The sequence below is a fragment of the Trachemys scripta genome, chromosome 7 (genome assembly GCF_013100865.1).
Source record: "Trachemys scripta elegans isolate TJP31775 chromosome 7, CAS_Tse_1.0, whole genome shotgun sequence".
Classification (NCBI taxonomy): domain Eukaryota; kingdom Metazoa; phylum Chordata; order Testudines; family Emydidae; genus Trachemys; species Trachemys scripta.
The window spans coordinates 18,476,154-18,500,928 of NC_048304.1; the positions used below are offsets into that span (position 1 = coordinate 18,476,154).

The 24,775-nt window shown below is 43.3% G+C and overlaps 1 protein-coding gene across 1 annotated transcript in view; it reads left to right on the forward strand.

The window, feature by feature from the left end:
* The first annotated feature begins 3,532 nt into the window (after positions 1 to 3,532).
* Positions 3,533 to 24,775, forward strand: part of LOC117879984 (cullin-associated NEDD8-dissociated protein 1-like) — a 30,242-nt gene continuing 8,999 nt past the window's right edge. Inside the window, exons 1-5 of the mRNA XM_034775595.1 lie at positions 3,533 to 3,728; positions 7,600 to 7,743; positions 20,346 to 20,380; positions 21,292 to 21,480; positions 22,864 to 24,366. Of these exons, the coding sequence (XP_034631486.1) occupies positions 3,661 to 3,728; positions 7,600 to 7,743; positions 20,346 to 20,380; positions 21,292 to 21,480; positions 22,864 to 24,366 (1,939 nt within the window). The 5' untranslated portion in view covers positions 3,533 to 3,660. The remainder of the gene's footprint in view (positions 3,729 to 7,599; positions 7,744 to 20,345; positions 20,381 to 21,291; positions 21,481 to 22,863; positions 24,367 to 24,775) is intronic.

Genomic DNA, 24,775 nt, shown 5'->3' on the forward strand with positions numbered 1-24,775 from the left:
GATCGAGGGGTTTGGAGGGCAGAAGGGGGGATCAGGGCTGGGGCAGGGGGTTGGGGTGCAGGCTCTAGGCAGCCCATACCTCAAGCAGCTCCCAGAAGAAGCTGGCATGTCCCCCCTCCAGCTCCTCCACGGAGGTGCAACCAACCAGCTCTGCATGCTGCCCTGTCTCAGGTGCAGATTCCTGGCCAATGGGAGCAGTGGGGGTGGTGCTTGGGGCTGAGGCAGCGTGCAGTGCTCCCTGGCTGCCTCTACACAAAGCAGCCGGAGGGGGGACATGCCAGCTGTTTCCCAGGAGCCGCCTGGCATGGAGGCTAGCAGGGACCCTGCCAGCCCCCTGTGTGGAACTGCCAACCAAACAGTTATCAGCCTGGTCAGTGGTGCTGATCAGAGCCACCAGGATCCCTTTTGAACTGGGTGATCTGGTCAAAAACCGGACACCTGGTCACCCTATTCTCTAATACTACTGGTTGAGAGCCATGACTATAACCAGATCCTTAACTCCCAGTTTTTTAAATAACTGTTGAAAGTTTCTTCCAGTTATTAGGACACCACAGTTTGCATCTAAAAGGTTAGCTTCTCAAAATTGCTACCTGTAAGGCCCCAATCCTGCAATGAGCTTCCATGCAGCCGCACAGAGCTCATTCAGCCACACAGAGCTCAGAGCTTACGGGAGGAAAAGTCTCCTGGATTCTAAATAAATGTAAAGTCTGCTGGTCCCTAAGACAGACTTTTACCCTTTTGCATCTCAAACCAATCAATAATTGGGATTTCTGTGACCATTGTGTGCTGAATAATTGCAAATGTGAAACCCTAGATGGTCACAGATTTGTCATGCTATAATAACTAAATTTTTAATCCTGATCCTTACTCCCAAAGGGCTCAGAGCACTGCAATAATAAGAAGAGGGAAATAATATATAATAAAATCACTTCCCTCCTATAATAAAATATAATGTTACTGGGCATCTAACACCAAAAATATATACACGGGAGAAGAAATAAATGTGGGGCAAATAGTGGTCATAGCAGAAATCCTTTTGTAGGGGAGGGGGAATGTTTTGAGTTATCAGTTACAAGGAGGGAAGGTCTCTGATGGATGTGAAGGGGTAAGATGCAATTACTTAACAACTTAAGATACAACAGTGGGACCTTAAGACGATGTTATCCCTTACCCCTAGGAGACAGTGCAGTCTAGTGGAGAGGTCCATGGACTGGGAGTTAGGCATTTTTAATTCTGGCATTCGCACTGATCAATTTGGAGAATTTGGGTAAGTCATTTAATGTTTCTCTGTCTCAATTTCTCCATCTGTAAAGTGTTGAGAATGATACTTATTTTCCTCTGTAAAGTGCTTTCAGATCTTCAGATGAAAACTGCTATCTAAGAGCTAATATTGTACCCCACGAGCTTTAAAAGCCCCAAAGACCTATTTACATTAATCTTCAACCCTACAGACACCCAACCTGAAGACTGAAGGGCAAGTGTAACATGATTGTAGATTGCTGAAAGAAGTGCTTCTGCATTCTGGACAGCTTACTAGTGAAGATGATCTATTAGGAGGGAATTATAAGAACTGATCTTGCTCCTTGTACAGTTCATCAAGGCCACCTGAGTGTGCTTTGCAAAGGCAATCTTCTCATCATGTACTCCCACCCATGTATCCCCAGAGCTAAGGTCACTGTCTCTGCAGTGCTCTGAGACCAGCAAAACAACAGGTTGGAAAAGTGAACCTGAGTCTGTTGTGGTTTTTGTGTGTTTGTACAATGCCTAGCACAGGTGAGGCCCTGGTCCATAACTGGAATCCCTAGGCATTATCACAATACAAATAAACAATAATTGTGTAGCATGTAGACTTAAAAAAAGCACAGATAGCTTTGTCTAAGCTACTAACAACACCTGAGATTATAAGTGAAAAATTTTAAACTAACTTTTTTTCCACCATTAATTTTATTTACTTTTTGCATTTCACTCAGTTTGGACAATGAAAACTATTTGTAGGTTTCTCTTTCTGGTTCTCATGCAATAACACAGTGTTTGGGTTTGTCCAAGGTTTAAATCCAAACTAAAAGCTTTTAACATTTTCATGAAATGAAGACAAAAGTTTTTATTGAAATTGTTGTTTGTAAAGAAAACCTACATCGGGCCTAAAATGACCTGACATGAGGCTTTAACATGTATAGTATTAGCATTTATAAAGCTCTAAAGTTTGTCTGAGGTTGTTAATGCTGTTTTTAAATTCTTTATTTGTTGCTGAGCCTGAAAGAAGGAAGGATGGTTTGTGGATAAGGCCTGGGACCTTGTGGGTTTAATTCCCATGTTTGCCATAGCCAAAGTTACAAGGGAAGTCTAAGTAATTTTGTGCCTCAATTCCACATCTGTAAAATGGAAATACTAATATTTCTTTCCATCTTTGACTGTGTTGTCTTTATAGAATTCTTTGGGCCAGAACTGTCTTCGTGTAAGTAAAGTGAGAAGCAAGCTGGGACCTCTAAGTGATTATAGAATATAATAAAGAAACAATCTCCTTATGAAAACTTGAATAGATTATAATATTGTGCTAGTGTGACAGCCACCAGCTTGGCCAACCACTAGGACCTCCAGAACTAAATGCAAAAGCTACCACAGCTTGAGCTAAAGAGCCAGGTTCTGTGGGTTGTAAGACTCATATCCTCTGCGAATTGGGCATGGAGAGGGCTGTGTAATACACATAGACCAGTAGATTACAAAGGGACATATTAAACCATCATGTACATTTTTCAGTTTTTCTTGCCTCTTCTTTGCTGTAGACCAAGGTGTTGAGGTAGACAGAATCCTTCTGTTTTCTCAGTCAGCCCTGTTCATTTAGTGATAATAGCACATAAAACAGCATGTGCAGTGTCACACTTCAGCACAGTAAAGCAACCATAATTTCACCAAACTCAAGATTATGGATGCCATGAATGAAACAGGAATGCCAGCAGGAGAATGTTAATCATAAAGGAGAATGCTTCTGTTCACCTATCAATAGCTTGGCAATCGGTAGTGTTGGGAGAGGGAACGCAGAAAAAGTAATTAGTTGAGAGAGTGTGTGAGTGTGTGTGTGGGTGTGTGAGAGAGAGAGAGAGAGAGAGAGCAGCTGCTTCTGCACCTTGTCCCTATTCCGCTCCCTGCTGTAATTTATCAGAGGGGTAGCCGTGTTAGTCTGAATCTGTAAAAAGCAACAGAGGGTCCTGTGGCACCTTTGAAACTAACAGAAGTATTGGGAGTATAAGCTTTCGTGGGTAAGAACCTCACTTACTTGCATCTGAAGAAGTGAGGTTCTTTACCCACGAAAGCTTATGCTCCCAATACTTCTGTTAGTCTCAAAGGTGCTACAGGACCCTCTGCTGCTGTAACTTGAGAGGCTACAAATAACTGTCAGCAGGTGGCGCCCTTAGCTCAGCCTCTTGGGCTCCGGGCTATTTATATCCTATGATTACAGTGCAGGGGCTCAGCTTTTCCAGCGACTTCTAAAGGGGGGTAGAGAGGAAACGCTTCCCCCCTCCCTCCCCCCCCAGCCTCACTGTGTCCCTTCTGTCGCCATATTCTCCATGCAGATCTCCAGCAAGCAGCACGAAACTTCAACACCCCCTAAAAAATCCGGGCTATAGTAAGGGGAGCACCTTCCAGGAGCTGCAGGGCAAGATGACTAACGTGTCCTATCACATCTCTAACCTCCTGGAGAAGATGACATCCACTGACAAAGATTTTAGGTAGGATCCCAGCTGCTGCTTGAGAATAGCTTGGGGGAGATCTTGTTAATCGCAACACACTAGTTAGGGGTAAAAAGGTGTATATATGCAAACCCATACAAGGGAGAGATCTTGTTGACTGCAACTAGCTCAACCCTCCTAGAGCAGAGAGGGGTTGTTTTATTAATTGCAGCTAGTACAAAACCCTAAAAAAGAGGAGATGCCAATTGCAAAATTCCTTAAGGGTCAGCTGCAATCAGCGCAACCCCCTGCCCCCCAAAGGGTCAGGAATCTGCTGCATGTTCCGGGATTGATTAGTAAACACATGAATGCCCAAACTAAGGGCTCCATGGTTGGTGGTGGGGAAACAAGCTAATTTTTTTTTTTAGTTTATCTTACAAGTGGTTAGAGGTTTTGCTCTTATTTTTATTGTACTCTCTCCTCTCTCCTCCTACCCCCCCGCCCGAAGTGAGGCCTGAGAGGCACTGGACAGTAGCAGCTAGGGGAGAAAAATCTTAATCAGCTACTATTATCTGGGAAAATATCTGCTGTGTTTTCTGTGCTGTTCAAGAAAAATAAAAAGGCATATGAGGTCTTTTTTTAAAAGAAGTTGGATGGTGGTGGTCCTTCATCGCTGGTTTATTTGTATGTGTTTGGAGGGAGGTGAAGAAACCCACTTGGAGTTCAGTGTAGGTCAGGGGTAGACAACCTATGGCACGCGTGCCGAAGGCGGCACACGAGCTGATTTTCAGTGGCACTCACTCTGCCTGGGTCCTGGACACTGGTCCGGGGGGCTCTGCATTTTAATTTAATTTTAAATGAAGCTTCTTAAACATTTTAAAAACCTTATTTACTTTACATACAACAATAGTTTAGTTATATATTAAAGACTTGTAGAAAGAGACCTTCTAAAAACGTTAAAATGTATTACCGGCACACGAAACCTTCAATTAGAGTGAATAAATGAAGACTCAGCACACCACTTCTGAAAGGTTGCCGACCTCTGGTGTAGGTGAAGCATCAGTCATAAGCCAGGAAAGTGAAGGGGAAAGTTGATATGGAGTAACACATGTAGTTTCTATTGGCCTGAATAAATGATTAAGTAAAAGGTATCCTAACCTGTTAAAGAGGAACTAAGGGTCACTATTATCAGGTAGTTAGGGTCCCAAAATCAGGGCTGCCCAGAAGGGGGGGGGCAAGTGGGGCAGTTTGCCCCGGGTCCCACAGGGGCCACCATGAGAATATAGTATTCTATAGTATTGCAACTTTTTTTTATGGAGGGGACCCCCGAAATTGCTTTGCCCCAGGCCCCCTGAATCCTCTGGGCGGCCCTGCCCAAAATATAGATATTTTTATGCTCAAAGAAAAAACAGAAATTAGTATTTTTTTAAATATGCATCTGCAACTTAAACATTGCAGCATTGTGCTAGAGAACCCTAAGTGAAACTGACTAGAAGGAAACATGCAATTGTCTCTTTTAATTGTCCAAAAGGAGAGAAATGCCTAAACAGAACAAATAGTTTAATAATGAGATAAGCGAATTAAAACAACTTCTATTTTAATAATCTCAGGGCCAAAACTATGCCCTAAGTGACTTCTGTTGGCATCAGTGGGATTTGTTCTAGAGTATCAGAGAACCGATCTTAAAATAGAATTTGATCCTAAAATATTACTAGTAGCTTATTCAGATTTTTTTAATGATTTTATTTTAATTAGAGGTTCTTTAAATTAATTGTCCTATGTATGTATCCTCTTACCATCCGTGCATGCAGTTGGATTTTGAAATACCTCTTTAAGGAGTACTTCAATTTTATTAGTCATGTTTTTGTCATGTTTTATGTGCAGCATTTTGCCTTTGAAAAGTGTTTTATGAAATTTCAGTAAAGTTTAGCACATGTACCCAAGGATATGGATACAGTATTACAGATATTTGCTGTGCTCAAATCCTTTATTTTTAAACTATATTGGCATGTTGAGGAAATATTTTGTTTCTGCCAAAATACTTCTTTAAATGGACCAAGATGCTCTACTGCTTTTATTCTTTTGGGTATATATGTTTCTGGAAAAGCAAATAAACCTTGTTAGACTTTGGAGTCAGTGGTATTAAAGGTGCTCTATAAATAAAACGTAATAGGCGTGTTTAAAAAATTTGCTGATTCACTATGAAAGATTTTACTCTATTGCGATTCTGCAAACTGTACCTCTGCCCCCAGCCAGGATGGGTAATGTTTATGCCAGATAGGAAGGTTTGAGGTACTTTATAAAAGAGTACCTATAAAACAGTATATTGCTGTTTTTCTTTATAGCAGTATAACTTCTAGAAGATATGTCTTTTTTTTTATGACAAAATAGATTTTTTTTTCCCCTAATGAAGCTGATGATAGAGTAGCTTCATTAGCTCTTAGTAAGGATGTTTACATGTGTTTTCCAGCTTTGTGCAGACTTCCAATTTAAAATGGAGCTAAATAGTCCTTGCTTAATCAAAAATAAAGTCAAATATTATTTAAATTGTAGATCAGTAATTCCTCTAATTCTCTCATCTTCAATTTCTGGCTGGTGATCTAAGAGTCCAGCCTCTCTTATCCCAGATGTAGTTATTTTGCTACTCAAGCACAGGCTTACACACAGACATGGCAAAACTATTGCGATAGGATAAACTGGTGCAGAAACACACACATTTTTCCATTATAGAAAATCAAATATATCATCAAAAATAAAGTCAAATATTGTTTAAATTGTAGATCAGTAATTCCTCTAATTCTCTCATCTTCAATTTCAATATTAGTAGCATTGGTGGGGCTACACTGGTGCAGAAAAACACACATTTTTTCAGTATAGGAAAGGCCTCTAAGGAGCAAGTAAACAAGAGAGAAGGTTAAATTTGCTGATGATACAACCATTCCGATTTTTGAAGAATACAAGAAACTCCAGAAGGATATAAACAAACGGAATGACTAGACTGAACAATAGAAGTTTAAATATAGCCTAGATCAGTATTTCTCAATGACCGGTCCATGCGGCGCCAGTCCCTGAGATCTCCCTGACACAGTTTAGGAAGGCAGTGAGCTGGTCCCTGGTATCAAAAAGGTTGAGAAACACTAGCCTAGATAACTTTAAAGTGCACTTCTAGTCTGAGGAGTGATTATGTAAAAGTGGCACTTTCTTTCTCAACAGATTTTCTCTCTGTGTACTCCGCATACTAACTGCTTGTTTGAGTGAATAAAATAAGTTTTTACCCGTCAACTTTGCAAGAGAGTGAGCTAGATTTTATTTTGTCTCGTGCATTATCAACAGAATTGTTAGCAAAGGTATAGTTGTTGGACCACGTTCTGCCCTCAGTTTTATAATTGTGCCTCAGAGTAACTGAAGGCAGAATCTGTCTGTCAGAAGTTTTATTACTTGTAATTAAGTGTAAGCTAGAAAGAACCTATCTGGATTTTCAGACCCCAAGCTGATTTTTGCAGGACTGGCAATTAGAAAACACATTTTGTTCTAGTAACCTGAGACCATTCAATCTGAAATCATTGAGACAAAGTACACGTGAAATGCCACAATACCATTTTTTTATAGTCATGTTTCAGAGTAGATTTGAGGGGAGAGAATAACTTAAAATTCTCCTGTGTCTTGGCTCACTTAGTTCTGAACTAGTTGAATTCTTTGCCACCAATTTCTTCTGCCTGAGTTCCCCTACTTGTCCAAACCGGGGTGGGGAAGGGAGGGACTACTTTCTCAACTAACTCACAGGAGGGTTGTGAGGATTAATTAGTTAGTGTTCAAGTGCTTTCCCTATTCGTGCCATGTGAATACTAAATTTTATTCTCCATACTGATCTCTGTGAAATGTATCTGTGTTTACATACCAGTCAACCTATTGTTGATGTTCCTTGTTTCAGATTTATGGCCACCAATGACCTGATGATGGAACTGCAGAAGGATTCCATAAAGCTGGATGAAGACAGTGAGAAGAAAGTTGTGAAAATGCTTTTAAAATTGCTTGAGGACAAAAACGGGGAGGTGCAGAACTTGGCTGTCAAGTGGTAAGAGCCTCTGTATGGGGTAACATACACGTTATCAGCCATGAAACTCAAATAATCCAGAAAATTCTTTAGAATAGAGCCCTAGGTATACAGTGTCTTATAGCTTCCACAGTGCCAGGTTTACAATGGCGCCAGTGGCTCCATGGAGCCGGGCCCATGCTCAGAAGGGGCCATGGCCTACTCCACTTGCACTGCGTCCCGAGACCCCGCTTGTCCCCCAGTGCACCACTTGCTCCTCTCGGCCTGCCTGCTGGCTGGCTGAGGATTCCTCTACGCCCGCTGTCCCCACCCCCCTGATCCTCTTTGCTCCTGGCAGGACCCCAGTGCACCTCTGGCTCCAGGCCTGTGGGGCCCTACCTGTCTCCCCAGAGCTGAGCAGCCTGGGACTGGTGCAGAAGCCTGGCCAGGCTCAGCCTGGAGGATGTGGGGGGCTTGTCTGGGCCCCTCCAGGCAAGTGCGTCTTGAGGGAGCCCAGCCGGGGCAGTCCTTGGCCTGGCTGATCACACCACTCCTGAAGGGACAGAGCAATTCCCGTCCCCTGGACCAGCCCTGGCTGCGCTGCTGGCTCAGCCCACCAGACACAGTCACCTCCGAGCAGGGCCAGTGAATGCAGCCGGGAGGTAGGGCATGGGGGAGTGGATTTCTGGGGAGTTTGGGTGTGTGCATGTGCTGGGCTCTGAGGGGACGGGGAAGTGAAGGTTCTGTGGGGGGTGCTGGGCAGTTGTGGTGGGGCTGTGGGCAGGGGTGGTGTTGTGCAGGGCGCTGTGCATTTCTGGGGAAGGTCTGGGGGGGCACTGGGCATAGTGGGTCTGGGGGGACCCTGGTCATAGGGAGTCGGGGGGGGGGGCGTGGGTGTTGGGCAGGGAGCTCTGTGGCATGGCATGGGCCCACTCCCCGAGGGGAAGGGGCATGCTGGCATCACAGGGCCACTGTGGGTCTGGCAACTGCCAGTTTGTAAATAGTGCCCTCCCACTGGGCTGGGCTGGGCGGAGCGGAGCGGGGCCGCCCCTACAATGCCCCTGACTGGCCCCTCAGTCTGGGGACTGACCTCCCTGCACCATGCTCCATTGCCTCCATGGGGGCCCACAAATATGTTTGATGCCAGGCCCACAAAAGGTTAATCCGGCCCTGACTTCCTTGAATCTTCCTTATGAATACTTTCTGTCTGATACAAGGCAAAGACAGTCTCTAGTTATGGTGAGAGATGTGTGGAAAGGGGTGAATTGTAGGGATGAATATATAATAGTTTTGTAGGAACAGTAGATGAAACTATTGAAAGGCTTCTATTGTAGATTTTGCCATATCTAAACTTGCATCCTTAAAATTTTATTTCTTCAGATCAAAAAAAAGTTTGTGAACGATACCAAGCTTGGAGGGGTTGCAAGTGCTTTGGAGGATAGGATTAAATGACTTCCTAGGAAGGAGTACTGCGGAAAAGGGTCTGGGGGGTCACAGTGGATCACAAGCTAAACATGAGTCAACAGTGTAACACTGTTGCAAAAAAAGAAAACATTCTGGGATGTATTAGCACAGGGCTTCTCAAACTGGGGGTTGGGACCCCTCAGGGGGTCGTGAGGTTATTACATGGGGGGGTCACGAGTTGTCAGTCTCCACCCAAAACTCCACTTTGCCTCCAACATTTATAATGGTGTTAAATATATTTAAAAGTGTTTTTAATTTATAAGGGGGGTCACACTCAGAGGCTTGCTATCTGAAAGGGGTCACCAATACAAATGTTTGAGAACCAATAATGAGCAGGAGTGTTGTAAACAAAGACAGAAGAAGTAATTCTTGCACTCTACTCTGCACTGATTAGGCCTCACCTGGAGTATTGTGTCCAGTTCTGGGTGACACATTTCAGGAAAGATGTAGACAAATTGGAGAAAGTCTAGAGAAGAGCAACAAAAATGATTAAAGGTGTAGAAAACATGACCTATAAAGGACAATTGAAAAAATTGGGTTTGTTTAGTCTGGGGAAGAAAAGACTGATGGGGAACATAACGGTTTTCAAGTACATAAAAGGTTGCTTACCTGGAGGAGGGAGAAAAATCGTTCTTATTAATCTCTGAGAATAGGACAAGAAGCAATGGGCTTAAATTGCAGCAAGGGCAGTTGAGGTTGGACATTAGGAAAAACTTCCTGTCAGGGTAGTTAAGCCATGGAATAAATTGCTTAAGAAGGTTGTGGAATCTCCATCGTTGGAGATTTTAAAGAGCAGGTTAGACAAACACCTGTCAGGGATGGTCTAGATCCCTGATTCTCATGGGGGTACGCAGAGGTCTTCCATGGAGTACATCAGCTCATCTAGATATTTGCCTAGGCTACATAAAAATCACTAGCAAAGTCAGTTCAAACTAAAATTTCATACAGACAATGACTTGTTTATACTTTTCTATATACTATATCAGCAGTTCTCTGAAACTTGTGGGCAAGTTCATTTTAATGGGGTCACCAGGGTTAGACTCGCTGGTGCCCAGGGCAGAAAGCCAAAGCCTGAGCCCGCCACGTGGGGCTGAAGCCCAAGTTTTTAAGTGAGGTGAAACTTGGGGTACACAAGACAAATCAGACTCCTGAGAGGGGTACAGTAGTCTGGAAAGGTTGAGAGCCACTGATCTAGATAATACTTAGTCCTGCCCTGAGTACAGGGGATTGGACTAGAAGATCGCTCAAAGTCCCTTCCAGTCCTACGATTCTAGGATTCTATGATCACATGGTCAGTATCTTTAACAAGAGGTTCCTTAGGATGCTGACAGTCTGGTTAGGCCCAATATCTGATCGGTGTGGTCTATATAGGGCACAGGACTGGGATTCAGGAGACCTCTCGTCTATTCCTGGGTCGTCCATAACTTTTTGTTTGATCCAGGCAAATCACTTAATTTCTGTGTTTTGGTTTCGCTATATGTAAAATAGGGATAACAGGTACTTTGAGATTCATGGACAAAAAGTGCTTACATTAGTGCTTAATGCTTATATTACTTTTCAAACTTTTGTACTTCAGAAGAATCATTTGGATTCTAAATATCTATTTTTGCCTTGATCACGGAATTAAAAGAAAAAAGGTCCTACCAAAAAACAGGTTACACATGAGCTCACAGTGTTAACTTTAATAAATGCTATATTCTGTCAGCAGGTCTATGCCCCATTCTGTCATGGTTCTGATACACCAAAAAGGAAATAAATGTAGATTCATACAGATTTTGCACAATTAGCATCACAACAAGGAAAAATACAAGGTTTGCCAAATAGACAAGGATAAAACACTGTAGGTAAAGATACTTTTTGTTTTTAGGCTTTCAGGGGATTTTATCAGCTATGGACAGTCATAAATATTGTAACAAAATACATAACAGTGACACTTCCTAATATAAAAATTCTTAATAGTCAAATTGTTACATGATGAATTCTTAATCTAAGGGTCCCATTCCGTTGCCTTTGAAATCCAAGGGAATGTTGCTGTTGCTTCAGTGGGAACCAGATCTGGCTCCGATTGTGTATCTGAATAAACTTTAGTAAGATTGGGATATGTTGATGGAGGCCACATGGTGCTGCACAGGGTTTTGGACTCTCCGGAACAATTGGCACTCTTTCTTCATGAGCTAGATACACAACTGGCTTTGATAAGAGGCCCAAGGAAACAGCAGTCATACGGTTTTACCATAATACAATGCAGGATACTAAGCCTAAAATTCCAGTCCCAATTTATATGAAGCATTCGCATTCTTGAAAACTGAGTTTGTCTTACAGGTATTATCGACAATAGCAAAAATTGTGGCAAAGTAATCCTCTTTCACTCACCACGTGCACTTAGTTATGTTTGTAGCCAATTGAGAGAATTACTATTGCTGAGTGTTAAATCTTTGGGGGTTGGTCATCTATGTATTTTTACCTTGGAATAACAGCTTGGCAGTGTTTCTTTACAACCCTGTTGAGCAAGACGGCTCCCTTCCCCGGCCAGCTGCTAAATTCTGATAAGTTTTCCATATGGAAAGCACAAGATACGTATTATTCAGATTGGATGCCTTACTTTGTAATAGAGGAAAGAGACCAAGTCTAGTCTCTACATGGAAGATGGTGAGCACCGTCACGGAGTGTGAGGGGACCCAAGGCCCTGCACCCCCGGCTTCCTGCGATTCACCATGACTCTCAGCCAGCCAGTAAAGCAGAAGGTTTATTCAGACGACAGGAACACAGTCCAAGACAGGTCTTTCAGGCACAGACAACAGGACCCCCTCAGTTAGGCCCATCTTGGGGTCCCAGGGGCACCACAGGCTCATTGGAGGGTGCAGAGCCCGGTCTGGGCTCCCTCCATTACCAGCCAACTCCTGAACCTCTCTCCAGCGTCTCCTCCCCCAGCCTTTGTTCAGTTTCCCGGGCAAATGTGTCACCTGAACTCTAACCCCTTCCTGGGTTCTCATGTTACATGCTCAGGTATCCTCCCTCAAGGCCAGGTTTCCATCCCCCAGTGCAGACCATCCTAGCCACACTCCCCTGCCTTCCCAGGCCAACACTCCCCACTCAGCATTCAAAGACCACATTAAGAACAGTCCCAGTTCGTCACAAGCATGATGACTCCCTCTAACATTCTGCATCTAAAATAAAAGAAGAACAGGAGTACTTGTGGCACCTTAGAGACTAACAAATTTATTAGAGCATAAGCTTTCGTGGACTACATCCGAAGAAGTGGGCTGTAGTCCACGAAAGCTTATGCTCTAATAAATTTGTTAGTCTCTAAGGTGCCACAAGTACTCCTGTTCTTCTTTTTGCGGATACAGACTAACACGGCTGTTACTCTGAAACCTGTCATTATGCAAGGCACTGCATTTAGCCGTATGGAATGGAAATCCATCAACCTCATGAAAAAACTCGTACAGATACAGACAGACATCATCTTCCTTTCCAAATGCAAGCAGATGGACATCATACCAAAAGGACTAAAGGTAAAAAATCCATTACAATCTACATATCACACAGACTATGCTGAGAGACTGTGTCACACACTCTCAAAGAAACTGCGAAACCACCTGATCAGCATCCTATACAGCAAACAGGGAAAGATTAAGAATGAGCTCTCAGAACTGGATACTCTCATAAGAAACCAACCTTCCACACAAACTTCCTCATGGATAGACTTTACAAAAACTAGACAAGCCATTTACAAGACAAACTTTGCCTCTCTACAAAGGAAAAAGGACACTAAACTATCTAAACTGCTACATGCCACAAGCAGCCACAACAGTAGTTCCCTTAACCCACCCAGCAATATTGTTAATCTTTCCAGCTATACTCTTAGCCCAGCAGAAGAGTCTGTCCTATCTCGGGGCCTCTCCTTTTGTCCCTCCAGACCCATGAATATGATACAGTTCTGCGGTGACCTAGAATCCTACTTTCGACGTCTCCGACTCAAAGAATATTTCCAACATACCTCTGAACAGCATACTAACCCACAGAATCCTCCCTACCAGCACTACAAAAAAAAGGATTCTGCATGGACTCCTCCGGACGGTCGAAACAACAGACTGGATTTCTACATAGATTGCTTCCGTCGACGTGCAAAGGCTGAAATTGTGGAAAAGCAACATCACTTGCCACATAACCTCAGCCATGCTGAACACAACGCCATCTACAGCCTCAGAAACAACCCTGACATCATAATCAAAAAGGCTGACAAAGGAGGTGCTGTCGTCATCATGAATAAATTGGAATATGACCAGGAGGCTGCTAGACAGCTCTCTAACACCACATTCTACAGGCCATTATCCTCTGATCCCACTGAGGATTACCTAAAGAAACTACACCATCTGCTAAAAAAACTCCCTGACAAAGCACAGGAACAAATCCGTACAGACACATGCCTAGAACCCCGACCAGGGGTATTCTATTTGCTACCCAAGATCCATAAACCTGGATATCCTGGACGCCCCATCATCTCAGGCATTGGCACCCTAACATCAGGCTTGTCTGGTTATGTAGACTCTGTCCTCAGACCCTACGCTACCAGCACTCCCAGCTATCTTCGAGACACCACTGACTTCCTGAGGAAACTACAATCCATCGGTGATCTTCCAGAAAACACCATCCTGGCCACTATGGACGTAGAAGCCCTCTACACCAATATTCCACACAAAGATGGACTACAAGCTATCAGGAACAGTATCCCTGATAATGTCACAGCTAACCTGGTGGCTGAACTTTGTGATTTTGTCCTCACCCACAACTATTTCACATTTGGGGACAATATATACCTTCAAGTCAGCGGCACTGCTATGGGTACCCGCATGGCCCCACAATATGCCAACATTTTTATGGCTGACTTAGAACAACGCTTCCTTAGCTCTCGTCCCCTAACGCCCCTACTCTACTTGCGCTACATTGATGACATCTTCATCATCTGGACCCATGGAAAAGAAGCCCTTGAGGAATTTCACCATGATTTCAATAATTTCCATCCCACCATCAACCTCAGCCTAGATCAATCCACACAAGCGGTCCATTTCCTGGACACTACTGTGCTAATAAGCGATGGTCACATCAATACCACCCTATACCGGAAACCTACTGACCGCTACACTTACCTACATGCCTCCAGCTTCCATCCAGGACACACCACACGATCCATTGTCTACAGCCAAGCTCTAAGATATAACCGCATTTGCTCCAATCCCTCGGATAGAGACAAGCACCTACAAGATCTCTATCAAGCATTCTTAAAACTACAATACCCACCTGCTGAAGTGAAAAAACAGATTGACAGAGCCAGACGAGTACCCAGAAGTCACCTCCTACAAGACAGGCCCAACAAAGAAAATAACAGAACACCACTAGCTGTCACCTTCAGCCCCCAACTAAAACCTCTCCAGCGCATCATCAGAGATCTACAACCTATCCTGAAAGATGATCCTTTACTCTCACAGATCTTGGGAGACAGACCTGTCCTCGCTTACAGACAACCCCCCAACCTAAAGCAAATACTCACCAGCAACCACACATCACTGAACAAAACCACTAACCCAGGAACCTATCCTTGTAACAAACCCCGATGCCAACTCTGTCCACATATCTATTCAAGTGACATCATCATAGGACCTAATCACATCAGCCATACCATCAGGGGCTCGTTCACCTGCACATCTACCAATGTGATATATGCCATCATGTGCCAGCAATGCCCCTCTGCCATGTACATTGGCCAAACCGGACAGTCTCTACGCAAAAGAATTAATGGACACAAATCTGACATCAGGAATCAAAATACTCAAAAACCAGTGGGAGAACACTTTAACCTGTCTGGTCATTCAGTGACAGACCTGCGGGTGGCTATATTACAACAGAAAAACTTCAAAAACAGACTCCAAAGAGAGACTGCTGAGCTAGAATTGATATGCAAACTAGACACAATCAACTCCGGTTTGAATAAGGACTGGGAATGGCTGAGCCATTACAAACATTGAATCTATCTCCCCTTGTAAGTATTCTCACACTTCTTATCAAACTGTCTGTACTGGGCTAGCTTGATTATCACTTCAAAAGTTTTTTTTCTCTTAATTAATTGGCCTCTCAGAGTTGGTAAGACAACTCCCACCTGTTTATGCTCTCTGTATGTGTGTATATATATCTCCTCAATATATGTTCCATTCTATATGCATCCGAAGAAGTGGGCTGTAGTCCACGAAAGCTTATGCTCTAATAAATTTGTTAGTCTCTAAGGTGCCACAAGTACTCCTGTTCTTCTTTTTGCGGATACAGACTAACACGGCTGTTACTCTGAAACCTGTCATTATGCAAGGCACTGCATTTAGCCGTATGGAATGGAAATCCATCAACCTCATGAAAAAACTCGTACAGATACAGACAGACATCATCTTCCTTTCCAAATGCAAGCAGATGGACATCATACCAAAAGGACTAAAGGTAAAAAATCCATTACAATCTACATATCACACAGACTATGCTGAGAGACTGTGTCACACACTCTCAAAGAAACTGCGAAACCACCTGATCAGCATCCTATACAGCAAACAGGGAAAGATTAAGAATGAGCTCTCAGAACTGGATACTCTCATAAGAAACCAACCTTCCACACAAACTTCCTCATGGATAGACTTTACAAAAACTAGACAAGCCATTTACAAGACAAACTTTGCCTCTCTACAAAGGAAAAAGGACACTAAACTATCTAAACTGCTACATGCCACAAGCAGCCACAACAGTAGTTCCCTTAACCCACCCAGCAATATTGTTAATCTTTCCAGCTATACTCTTAGCCCAGCAGAAGAGTCTGTCCTATCTCGGGGCCTCTCCTTTTGTCCCTCCAGACCCATGAATATGATACAGTTCTGCGGTGACCTAGAATCCTACTTTCGACGTCTCCGACTCAAAGAATATTTCCAACATACCTCTGAACAGCATACTAACCCACAGAATCCTCCCTACCAGCACTACAAAAAAAAGGATTCTGCATGGACTCCTCCGGACGGTCGAAACAACAGACTGGATTTCTACATAGATTGCTTCCGTCGACGTGCAAAGGCTGAAATTGTGGAAAAGCAACATCACTTGCCACATAACCTCAGCCATGCTGAACACAACGCCATCTACAGCCTCAGAAACAACCCTGACATCATAATCAAAAAGGCTGACAAAGGAGGTGCTGTCGTCATCATGAATAAATTGGAATATGACCAGGAGGCTGCTAGACAGCTCTCTAACACCACATTCTACAGGCCATTATCCTCTGATCCCACTGAGGATTACCTAAAGAAACTACACCATCTGCTAAAAAAACTCCCTGACAAAGCACAGGAACAAATCCGTACAGACACATGCCTAGAACCCCGACCAGGGGTATTCTATTTGCTACCCAAGATCCATAAACCTGGATATCCTGGACGCCCCATCATCTCAGGCATTGGCACCCTAACATCAGGCTTGTCTGGTTATGTAGACTCTCTCCTCAGACCCTACGCTACCAGCACTCCCAGCTATCTTCGAGACACCACTGACTTCCTGAGGAAACTACAATCCATCGGTGATCTTCCAGAAAACACCATCCTGGCCACTATGGACGTAGAAGCCCTCTACACCAATATTCCACACAAAGATGGACTACAAGCTATCAGGAACAGTATCCCTGATAATGTCACAGCTAACCTGGTGGCTGAACTTTGTGATTTTGTCCTCACCCACAACTATTTCACATTTGGGGACAATATATACCTTCAAGTCAGCGGCACTGCTATGGGTACCCGCATGGCCCCACAATATGCCAACATTTTTATGGCTGACTTAGAACAACGCTTCCTTAGCTCTCGTCCCCTAACGCCCCTACTCTACTTGCGCTACATTGATGACATCTTCATCATCTGGACCCATGGAAAAGAAGCCCTTGAGGAATTTCACCATGATTTCAATAATTTCCATCCCACCATCAACCTCAGCCTAGATCAATCCACACAAGCGGTCCATTTCCTGGACACTACTGTGCTAATAAGCGATGGTCACATCAATACCACCCTATACCGGAAACCTACTGACCGCTACACTTACCTACATGCCTCCAGCTTCCATCCAGGACACACCACACGATCCATTGTCTACAGCCAAGCTCTAAGATATAACCGCATTTGCTCCAATCCCTCGGATAGAGACAAGCACCTACAAGATCTCTATCAAGCATTCTTAAAACTACAATACCCACCTGCTGAAGTGAAAAAACAGATTGACAGAGCCAGACGAGTACCCAGAAGTCACCTCCTACAAGACAGGCCCAACAAAGAAAATAACAGAACACCACTAGCTGTCACCTTCAGCCCCCAACTAAAACCTCTCCAGCGCATCATCAGAGATCTACAACCTATCCTGAAAGATGATCCTTTACTCTCACAGATCTTGGGAGACAGACCTGTCCTCGCTTACAGACAACCCCCCAACCTAAAGCAAATACTCACCAGCAACCACACATCACTGAACAAAACCACTAACCCAGGAACCTATCCTTGTAACAAACCCCGATGCCAACTCTGTCCACATATCTATTCAAGTGACATCATCATAGGACCTAATCACATCAGCCATACCATCAGGGGCTCGTTCACCTGCACATCTACCAATGTGATATATGCCATCATGTGCCAGCAATGCCCCTCTGCCATGTACATTGGCCAAACCGGACAGTCTCTACGCAAAAGAATTAATGGACACAAATCTGACATCAGGAATCAAAATACTCAAAAACCAGTGGGAGAACACTTTAACCTGTCTGGTCATTCAGTGACAGACCTGCGGGTGGCTATATTACAACAGAAAAACTTCAAAAACAGACTCCAAAGAGAGACTGCAGAGCTAGAATTGATATGCAAACTAGACACAATCAACTCCGGTTTGAATAAGGACTGGGAATGGCTGAGCCATTACAAACGTTGACTCTATCTCCCCTTGTAAGTACTCTCACACTTCTTATCACACTGTCTGTACTCGGCTAGCTTGATTATCACTTCAAAAGTTTTTTTTTTTTTCTCTTACTTAATTGGCCTCTCAGAGTTGGTAAGACAACTCCCACCTGTTCATGCTCTCTGTATGTGTGTATATATCTCCTCAATATATGTTCCATTCTATATGCATCCGAAGAAGTGGGCTGTAGTCCACGAAAGCTTATGCTCTAATAAATTTGTTAGTCTCTAAGATGCCACAAGTACTCCTGTTCTTTTTTGGATTTATAGCCACATTTCAGAAGATCTGTTGTTTTCAGGTCCTGTGTCCACTCCCGATTTTCAGTAAGGTTGTAAAATTGTTGACGTCACATAGTCTGTGTCTACACACGGAACGGTTAATGTGTTTTCCAGCCATGTGGAGGTACTCTACCACAGGCAGAACTGTAACACAATTTTCAAGCTGTAACTGAGTTCTGGTATGGTGGTCTTGTTGTGTAGATGGGATGGCCTACCTGTGTGTCTGCATAACAGGGTTAGCCAGTCCTCTTATCTCTCAGGTCACTGTGTGGGAGAACATCCCAAAGTGCATTATGCCATGTGAAAATATTGACAATCCTCTGTTCGTTGTGCCAAAAACAGAGGCAGAATGGGATATCTGCCCAGGTTTACCCAGAATGGGCTCATATTGTGCAGGATGGTAGGAGGGGACAGGCTCATCGGGTTGCGCCAGGAAAAATACATGTGTGTTTAATGTGTCAAATCACGCACACAAGCTGTAACCATGTACATGTCACATCCTGGTTATACCTAATGTATCCCAGTTCTGTCTGTAGCATCTACTGTAGGATACAGTTGAAATCATGCTAGTAGCTGGGCTACACTGGGTGTTGAATTCGGTTCAAGCACTGTTCCAGCTAAACTAGTTTAAGACACTGTCTGGCCAGTGCCAACAGGGTGAGACTTTTTAAAACAATTGAGTTATCTGGAATTGTACTTAAGCGTGGATGAAAGATCCATTTTACAACCGGGCTGTGTCTACATTTCTCCCTCTAGTGCAGCTCCCCAGGTGACAGTAAGAATGGGAGTGCAAGTGGAGTTGGTGCAATGATTCAGAGCAGGTCTAGAAAACATTGTGATCAAAATGCCAAAGCCTCATCAAGAGTAGTTTCCCAGTAAAAAAAACTGGAGTAGATGAGGTCTTGGAGGAAGGGGCAAATCCCGGTGTAACCAGATTTTTAGACCAAACAAAAAACTCAATGTGCTGAAACCATTGTTAACTGTCTGCATGGTTCTACAGTTTGGCTCTGGCCACCCAACCCAGAATGATAGCACCTTTGAACCCCATGATGTCAGCTTCTTAACAGTTGTTAAACCTGGTTAATTTCATAGCGTAGATAGGACCACAATGTTTAAATGGCTGATGCTAGCATGCTCAGCGACAGTTTCCTTGACCATTGTAGACAGGGACCTTTCCCTCATGTGATCCGTGCTAGGAAAGCTATCTAATTGACCTACCTTCCCCACTCCCACTCTATGATTCTCAGAAAAATATCAATCCATGCCGGACAGGGAAGCCATGCTAAGAACTATTTTACCAACAGTCATTTCAACTGTGTTTCAGCAGGATGGTTAACACTAAGCTAATCATAGTGTGGCCCTCCCTTAGTGATCACCATGACTGTTGGTAGCTTACAGGAGGAAAATGTGCTGGAAGAATGTTGTTAACTCTTGAAATGTGTACTTTTAAAATTAGCCAGAGCTGTAGCATGGCGGCATGTTTATAATTGTTTTGACTCCTGTAGCAGCAACAATAAACCAAAAGAGTGTTCTGAAGTGAACCCAGGGCCACTGAGTGGGATAATCTGTGCCAGGCATACCTGCAACCGGCTGCGAAGGGGTTTGCAGACACTAGGGTACCACCTCGGTCATTGTGTAAAATCCATCGGCTGTTGTAGCAATTGCTCCAGTTAAGCAGACGTGTCATTGTTCAGGAACCCATTGAATAAATTACTGCACAAACATATCAGATTTAGGCCATCAGAAGTCAGATAAATTTCAGATGCAATGTATAGGTGTGGCAGAGCATTAATACTGTATCAGGCTCTGATCATTACAGGAGCCATTAGCTAGTGTTTCATAATATCTTTGTATGCTTGTGTTCTTGTAACTCTGCAGGGTACACACTTCACAGTTAATTGAACTAAATAAACGTTAGAAGCCATGGCTTTTTTTTTACCAATTTTGTAAATTCTGAAATACGCTAACGGGGTACTGTCAACATACTTTAGCAATGTAGGAATGACCAGACCAGACCAGGGCTCCATCTAGCCAGTATCCTGTCTCTGATAGTGGCCAGTCCCAGGTGCTTCAGAGGAAGATGAAAGAAATACTGTAGTCAGTTATTATGGAATAAGGTGCTCATGAGAAAACATCTTGCTAGCCACATCAGTTAGCGGTTGTCTTTTACCCTGAAGCAGAAGGATTTATATCCTTTCCAAAATGTAGTTTTCTGCCCATTTAAAGTAACTGATGTAAATAAAGTCAATATTTAAAAAAGAAAATATCCATGTGGCTAATAACTTATACCTCGTCCTGTGACTGGTTCTGTGTGGATGGGCTTTGCTGGAGCTCTGCAGAGGTCCACTTGTTCAGATCTAATTGCAGGATCAGGTCCTTAAATTTCTTTCAGGATTAATATTTAACTTCTAGCCTACTCTTCACCTTTGTTCAACTCAGATAGTTGAAACTTGACTAGTCAGTTTCACTTCCGTCTCCTCGTTAGAGACACATCCAAGCATCTAAGCAATGCTGCTGTGTTTTACTGTGGCAACTAGAGGAGAAGCTTTGCCTTAAAATATTTTCATAGAATTCAAAAGAAAAAACTTAAAATATATGAATAGAAGAGTTTAAATTGCCACCCCTTCATTCCACACTCCCTCTCCCTCTCTCTCTCTCAGTCCCTAATTTATTGTCCAGAGTCTCCCTTTAATAAACCATTGAACGTATTCATTTTTGATCGCTCTCTCTTCTCACACTGAATTATTAATGTGTGTAGAGCTAAGCTGGGTAAACTGCTGTGCTAGCATAGCTCTGTATCGAAAAGGCCTTGGTTACCTATGAGGGTTTTTTTTTTTTTTTTCCTTTTCGTCTTGCTTTCTAAAACTGCAGGTTCCAAACATAATCAAGGCCTTGCACAAGCAGCTCAAAGAGAAAAGCATCAAATCGAGGCAAGGGTGCTTCAGTCTCCTTACGGAACTGGCCAATGTTCTTCCTGGCTGCCTGGCAGATCACATCTCTGCGTTAATGCCTGGTAAAACTGGTTTGTTGGCTGGGAGATGGTAGGGAGCGGTTGTCTCCGTGCTATAAGGTTTCTAAATTACGTGTGTTTCTCTTTCCTGCCTTTTAAAAAATGTCTGGATGTTTATAAACACTAAAAAGGTACAGGGTCTGCTCCTGCTGCCACTGGTCAATTGACTTTGAGCTCAGGATTGGGGCCATAGCAGTGACATTTTCTATTTCTCTTTTAATCTCATGGAACATTTTAAAAATGTTTATTGGGGGAGGGTTTTATTTGCAGGCCCACAAGTTTTTTCACCCAACTTTCCCTCCTTGTAAATCAGTGAAGGGTGCACATCGAAGAATGTTGACATACTCCTAACGTTGAGGTCTTACCAAGACCTTGGGCTTGTCCTTACTGTAAATGTTTAGGGAAACTGCCTTTTCAATACCCCCTGGCCCTGATCATCCCATGACCTTCAATTCCTGTATGTTTACACAAGACAACAGAAAATATGAACAATAAATTGCGTTGGGGGTGGTAAATGGGACTCTTGGAAATACTTTACTGATGGCTCATCTGAAAAACAATTTTCAGACTAAATCATAGAAGTTAGATATGGAAAAGACCCATTAGTACATCCAGTCTATCTCTCTGCCAATGCAGGATTATTCTCTAAAGTACATTTTGTCTAACATTTTTGGCCAGTCTAATTTTGCAAAGCCCAAGCAGTTGAGTTTCCACTCCTTTCTTTGAGATTTCCACAGCTCGACATGTCTCACTGGTAGGAGTTCCTGGTGTTCAGCTAGATTTTCCCTTTTCTTAATTTAATCTTATTACTTCTAGTTATAACCCTGTGTACCACACTAACTGGATAGCTATAAAACCACCTGTCAGTATTTGTAGGGTGATCTGGGGAGGAATTATTTAAAGTGCTTGTAAACTACTTTTGTAGCTCTCCAGTGCAGCCATGTGGACTGGCTATATTCTGACTTGCCACTTAGCTGAAAGCATAAACAGCTACTGAGAGAATGCGTGTGTATCAAGTTATGTCTACATTAGGAGCTTTTGCCAGCAGAGCTCTGTTGGTCAGGGGTGTGATGAGGTATAATCCCTTACTGACATAGTTATGCTTCTACCTGTATAGATTGTTTTTCGTGTCGGGGGTGGCTTACTATACTGGTACAAAGCAAAGCTTTGTTGGTATAACTGTGTCCACAATAGTAGTGCTTTGTCAATATAGTATATTGGGATTCCTGTATTGGTGAAGCACTCCTAGTGTAGATATGGTTTCAATGGGGTGGAGCAAAGGAAACTGTTTGGATTTGTATCCAACTATTTTAGAATTTGTTTTTTAGTCTTCGTGAAATCATTTGAAGAAATAAGATAATATATGTTAATATCTCGCCTGAACAGGTATTATTTTCTCCTTGGCTGATAAATCCAGCTCCTCCAACATGAGGATTGATACACTGTCTTTCCTTCATGTTCTTCTCTGCAACCACCAGCCAGAAGTATTTCATCCCCATATTAAGGCACTGCTACCTCCAGTTGTGACCTGTATTGGAGACCCCTTTTATAAGATCACATCCGAAGCTTTGCTGGTCACTCAGCAGCTTGTGAAAGTTATTCGGCCCTTGGACAAATCTTGTGCATTTGATGCCAAGCCCTATGTGAAAGACCTTTTTTCTGGTACTCTAAAGAGACTGAAAGCTGCTGATATCGATCAGGAGGTGAAAGAACGGGCTATCTCTTGCATGGGACAGATCGTCTGCAATCTTGGAGACCATTTAAGTGGTGATCTCCCGCCAACCTTGAAGATTTTTCTAGAAAGGCTCAAAAATGAAATAACCAGACTAACAACAGTCAAAGCATTAACCTTAATTGCTAGTTCTTCACTGAAGATAGACTTAAGACCTATACTAGGGGAAGGATTCCCCATTCTAGCTTCCTTCTTGAGAAAGAATCAACGTGCCTTGAAACTGAGTACTCTGACAGCTCTGGACATATTAATTAAGAACTACAGCGATAGCCTCAAGCCTGCCATGGTTGAGTCTGTGCTGACAGAGCTTCCTGCTTTAATTAGTGAGAATGATTTGCATGTTTCTCAGGTGGCTATCGTGTTCCTTACTACCTTAGCTAAGGTTTATCCATCTGCCTTATCCAAGATAAGTGGTTCAGTTCTTTCTGAACTCTTTCAGCTTGTCCACTCCCCTTTGCTACAAGGAGGAGCACTGAATGCCATCATAGACTTCTTTCAAGCTTTGGTTATAACAAAGACAGCCAACATGGGTTATGCAGAGCTGATGAAACAGCTAACAAGCCCCATATATGCAAGTCCTGGTGGGGCGTCTGTGACTTTACATAAACAAGCCTATTATTCTGTCGCAAAGTGTGTGGCAGCCCTTTCATCAGCATGTCCAAAAGAAGCCACCAGGGTAGCGAGCCAGTTTATTCAAGATGTGAAGAACCCCAAGTCCAGTGCTGCTGTTAAAATGCTAGCCTTCCTTTCGCTGGCAGAGATGGGTCGCACCATGAACCTAAGTGCTCAGAAGGAGCTCAAAACCGTAATACTGGAAGCATTTGCTTCTCCCAGCGAAGAGGTGAAATCAGCAGCTTCCTATGCTCTGGGGAACATCAGTGCTGGAAATCTTAAGGAATATCTTCCCTTTATGCTGAAGGAAATTGGAAGCCAGCCCAAGAGACAATACTTGCTACTCCATTCTCTAAAAGAAGTCATCAGCTCCTCCCCAGCAGATGGCCTCAAACCTTATGTGGAAGATATTTGGGCTCTGCTTTTCAACCATTGCGAGTGCACAGAGGAGGGGACACGAAATGTGGTTGCCGAATGCTTGGGGAAACTGGCCCTAGTGAATCCATCCCAGCTGCTGCCCAGGCTGAAAAAGCAGCTGTCATCAGGTAATGGGAAGGACGAGGATAAGAATGGTAAAAGGCCTAGGGAAATGTTTTTGTTCGCTGTGTAAACATCTTGTAGAGTCCTATCTTTTAATATCTTAATGTAGTACAGCTGTAGTTGGAGGGAGCAAAGCCAGGCTGGAGAGAAGATCAGCGAAAGATTAACCAAAAGAAGTGTCTTTGAAGGAGTGCAGAGTTGTGTGGTGCATGGTATTAACAAGGATGTTACAAGAATAGGGGGCTGCGTGACAAGAGATTGCGTTGGAGGCAAGATTTGGACATGTGATGTGATCTGATCCAGTATGGCATTCTCTATTCCTTTATTACATTTCCCCTGAGCAGCATGTTTCTAATCCAAACAATGTAAAGAGTAGGGCTGTCAAGCGATTAACAAAATTAATCGTGCGATTAA